Genomic DNA, 4,279 nt, shown 5'->3' on the forward strand with positions numbered 1-4,279 from the left:
AAAAGGATGAAACTTAAACTGGAACTGAAGAAAAAGTATAATAGATATTGAAAAGATAAATACAAGTTGAATAGTTTAATGTCTTGTCTGCGTTTTAAAGTTTGAATGGTGGCTCTACGTCAATGTATGTGGAAGTAGTTAGAGTTGAAAGAGGAGTGAGTTGAAGGAGAATTTGAAGGGTCTCCCCATTGAAATACATGGGAAATTTTTGTTGAATAAAGTTGAATAAATTTAAAAATATAAATGTTAAAAATGAGAAAAATACAAGCAGTCATGTCCAAAAGAAGAGGAATCTAACGGTGTTTGAATGCTTTTACAGCATTCACACTAATTAAGAACAGAAGAGCAAAAAGGACACTTACCATAAGAGTCAAGACAAACAGCATTAATGTTTTTCTTCTTCAAAGCCATTTGTGACATCACAGAATTGCCTTTGAAGATAGCTGTAGGGGGCGGAGTCAGGTTTCAAGAAAACCCACAAATGCACCCCATGTAGACAGAAACTGTAAGCACTACACTAGCTTTTTAGTTTGAGTTTCCATTTGGAACCCACATTACCTAGTTGAGTAGATAACTAGTTGCACTTGATAACTTTGCGCAAACAATATAAATACAAATTAAATACATTCATTTAAAAATAGCTGCCACACTAGAATTACAGCATAAACAACTTGAAAAATTAAGAAAAATTAAGAAAAAAAGAAAAACGCCTCATAGCTGAGAACAAGGAACAACAGAAGACAATATCAGTTAAGGTGTGTAAACAACAAATGGATGATATTTCGAGGCTTAAACAGGAAGCCCGCGCCCATCTCTCAGAAATAGACCAACTAAGAAAACATATGGCTCAATGTGAGATGAAGGCTGCAGGATCAGAGAAATGTGAGAAAAAAATCCTGGACCTTCAAAAGAGATGCAAAGACCTGGAAAGGAAACATGCCACTGAAAAAAAGAGACGGGAGCAGAAAGAAAAAGATGTGGAATTTCTGTCTCGTCTTCAAGGAAAAGTCAATAGACTGAGCAAAGAAAATGAGGCCCTGAAGCAAGAATTAAAGCAGGTGACCACTGAAAAAAACCTAAAAGTAAAAGAACTGAAGGAAAAAGAAGAACAGATAAAAAATGAGCTTAGAGTCCAGGACCAGCTCAAAGAAGAGAGGGTCAACTTTGAAAAAACGACATCAGAATATCTTGTAGAGGCTAGCACGCTGTTTCAATGTAGAGACAGACTTAAAACAGTGGAGGCACAAGAAGAGAAATTAAAAGCTGAAATTAAAACATGGCAAAAAAAAGCAGAGGATTTTGAAGAGCAAAAGGACAGGGTCATTATGGAGAAAAACGCATTGATAATGAAAAAAAATGAACTGTCAGATTTGCTTTTGGGAAAGGACTTGGATAATAAAAAACTAGTAAAACAGTTAAAAGAAAAACGAGAGGAAATAGAAAGTCAGACAAAGGAAGCCTCAAAGCAGCTTTCTAACATGCAACACCTGGAGAAAGTCCTGCAGATGAAAAATGAACAAATAGCCAAACTTGAAAGTGAGTGGCGGGAATCCTTCAAGAAAATGACATCCCAAGATCATGAGATTGTCAGTCTGAGAAATGCTCTGAAAGAAACAGAACACAGACGAAAAATACAGATGACGCACGATGAGTTTTGGAATGAAAAACTTAATAAGGAGTTATCTGAGGCTAAGACCGAGATCAGTCAATTGAAGGACACCACAGAGTCACTGACAAAAGACGCAGAACAAAAGAATAGTGAACGAGAAATGATTCAAGCAGAGCTATCCAAGTATCAGACCAGGTATTTTGCTGTGAAAAATAAACTGGAGCTCAACAAACAAAAGCAGGCAGAAGCGCAGACGGCACAGGCCAAACAACTTGCCTGTGTTGACAAGGAGCGCAACGTAGTTAAGAAAAGGCTGGTCCAGATTTTGGCAGGCAAAGAAAAGGTGGACAAAGAGCTCACACACTACAAAGAAATTGTGTTTCAGCAGCAACAAAACATAAAAGAGCTTGAAACTGAAATTCAAATGAGTTCAATTCAAAGACAAACGATTGAAGGACAAAAACAGGAAATTGACCGTCTGACGGAGCAGATAAAGGACCTGCGTGAGGAGAATTCCTTAAAGGTTGCCATTGAGCTGGACAAATACGCTGCAAAAACGCAGGAAAAAATCTTCTCGCAGTGGCGAACAAACAGACTTAACGCTAAAAGAGAAATACACATGTCCAGTCACACATTAGTATTTGAACAGCACCGCCGGGACCGCCTGTTATGCAAATATAAACAGCTGGTCACAGAAAAGGACAAAGAAATTAAAGAACTACGGTCAACGCTGAATCAGGAGGCTGCACTTCAAAACAAAGATGCCATACAGAAACTCCACAGATGTGAGAGGGAAAATCGCGACCTCAAAAAGCAGTTAGTAACAACACAGCGAATCCTTTCTGTATATGAGGCTAAGAACAGCAGCATTGTAGAAGAAAATAAACAACTGACACTTGAGGTGGGCGCAAAGCACACCCCGCTACCTCAGATTTCCACCAAGGCCAAGTCAAACTCTATGGCGAAATCATATGAGCAGTCTGAGGTTGGGCACTCAACCAGATTCATCTCCAGCATTCCTCAAAAGACAGAAAAAAAGGTTTATTTCCTCCCTCCTCTCGTAGGCAAAACATCGGCATTGCAGAATGTAAGCAGTAGACTCTCCAGATTAACCAACACACCCCCATAATTAAGTAACAGACCCCATCAGCCGGGTCATCATGTGACAGGTTGAAGGACTACTGCATATAAAACTGTTCAGTTAATACTAATTCATATCAGTTGATATAAGGACAAAATAAGGTAAATATGGTAAGAAAATGGTTAAGAGTTTATTATTTTTCACGTTATATTAATGGCTTTCATGTTATTTAAGAGAACTGCAATCTATACATCTCTGATCAGCTAGTAAGCCTTTTCTGGGATCGATTAGTAGTGTCTCTATTCTCCACTAGGGGGCTTTCGCGCGTTCTCCTCACTGCAATAAACGACTGCATGAGAGACGCAAGTTATAATCACTCTCGTGATCCTTTTCCCCCTGTTTTCAGGGGTGTAACATTCACACCAGTAAGAAACCTGCTGCCCTGTTCCCACACCAGAAATAACAATTTTAAACTATAATTCCCTTTCATACATTGAAAGAAATAATCAGTTTTTAGACTGGTCAACAAACATAAACTGACTTTTTTAAAAATTAAAACTCAATCACTAAGGGATATGGTTAAAAACAATACTAAAAATACACTGAGGCAATTACATCTCTAACCCAGGAGGGCCTGTATTTCCCTTAACACCAAAAATAGTAGACAACAATAAATAATAACATCTGTTTGCTGTGAGGAAGTGACATGAACACATTCCATCTGTGTCACTACCTCACCCCCAACCAGTCGCGGCAGATGACTGCCCCTTTCTGAGCCTGGTTCTGCTGGAGGTCTCTGCCTGTTAACAGGCAGTTTTTCCTCCCCACTGTCGCCAAGTGCTTGCTCATAGGGGGTCTTCGGATTATTGGGGTTTCTGTAATATTGTAGGGTCTTTACCTTACAATATAAAGTGCCTTGAAGCAGCTTCTTGTGTACTGGCACTATGCAAATAAAAAATTATTGGACTGAACTGATTTTCCTTTTGTTTATTAAGTCTGAGTGGTTGTATTTTAGCACTTTTGATCTACTTCTATACATTGTATTCATTCCTTGAAACGAAGTAATAATTCTAAACTTTCCACTGTGATTCTAAAACCTTAGCAGAGAGCAGAGGCAGGAAGTACCAAAGTAAAAATACTTAGTTGCTGTATTTAAGTTAATTTTCAGGTATCTGTATTTTCAGAATCAGAATACTTTACTCAGAATACAAAATATTTTTATACTTACAGTATACTTAAATATAGTAAAGTAAAGTATAAAATATTCTTGTGTCCGAAGCTGGGGGTGGGGGGTAATCTAACGATCCTGATTTAAAAAATGTAGTGAGTAGAAAGTACAGGCACTCAGAAGTAAAAGTAAAAAGTGGGCACAAGATAGTAGTGAAGTAAAGTACAGATAACTGGAAATTCTACTTCAGTTACAAAATATTTCTACTTTGTTACTTTCTCTCTCTGATACCAACAATAAATCATATTTCAATGCAAAATGTCGTTTAGAGACTATTTTTTGTCATGACACCCACAGAAGCCCTTAATCCAGCTCCCTTACTTAAACCAGGGCCAGGAAGGAAACATATCCGTCTTTCTCT

The 4,279-nt window shown here is 38.0% G+C and overlaps 1 protein-coding gene across 1 annotated transcript; it reads left to right on the forward strand.

Moving 5' to 3' along the window:
* The first annotated feature begins 515 nt into the window (after positions 1-515).
* On the forward strand, positions 516-3,986 carry LOC148098775 (uncharacterized). Its single transcript, XM_087850716.1, has one exon. It carries the CDS (start codon positions 771-773, stop codon positions 2,736-2,738), a length of 1,968 nt encoding a protein of 655 aa, XP_087706842.1. The 5' UTR covers positions 516-770; the 3' UTR covers positions 2,739-3,986.
* The last annotated feature ends 293 nt before the right edge of the window (positions 3,987-4,279 follow it).

Source organism: Neolamprologus brichardi, chromosome 14 (assembly GCF_056152115.1).
Source record: "Neolamprologus brichardi isolate AB-2024 chromosome 14, ASM5615211v1, whole genome shotgun sequence".
NCBI classification, from domain to species: Eukaryota; Metazoa; Chordata; class Actinopteri; order Cichliformes; family Cichlidae; genus Neolamprologus; species Neolamprologus brichardi.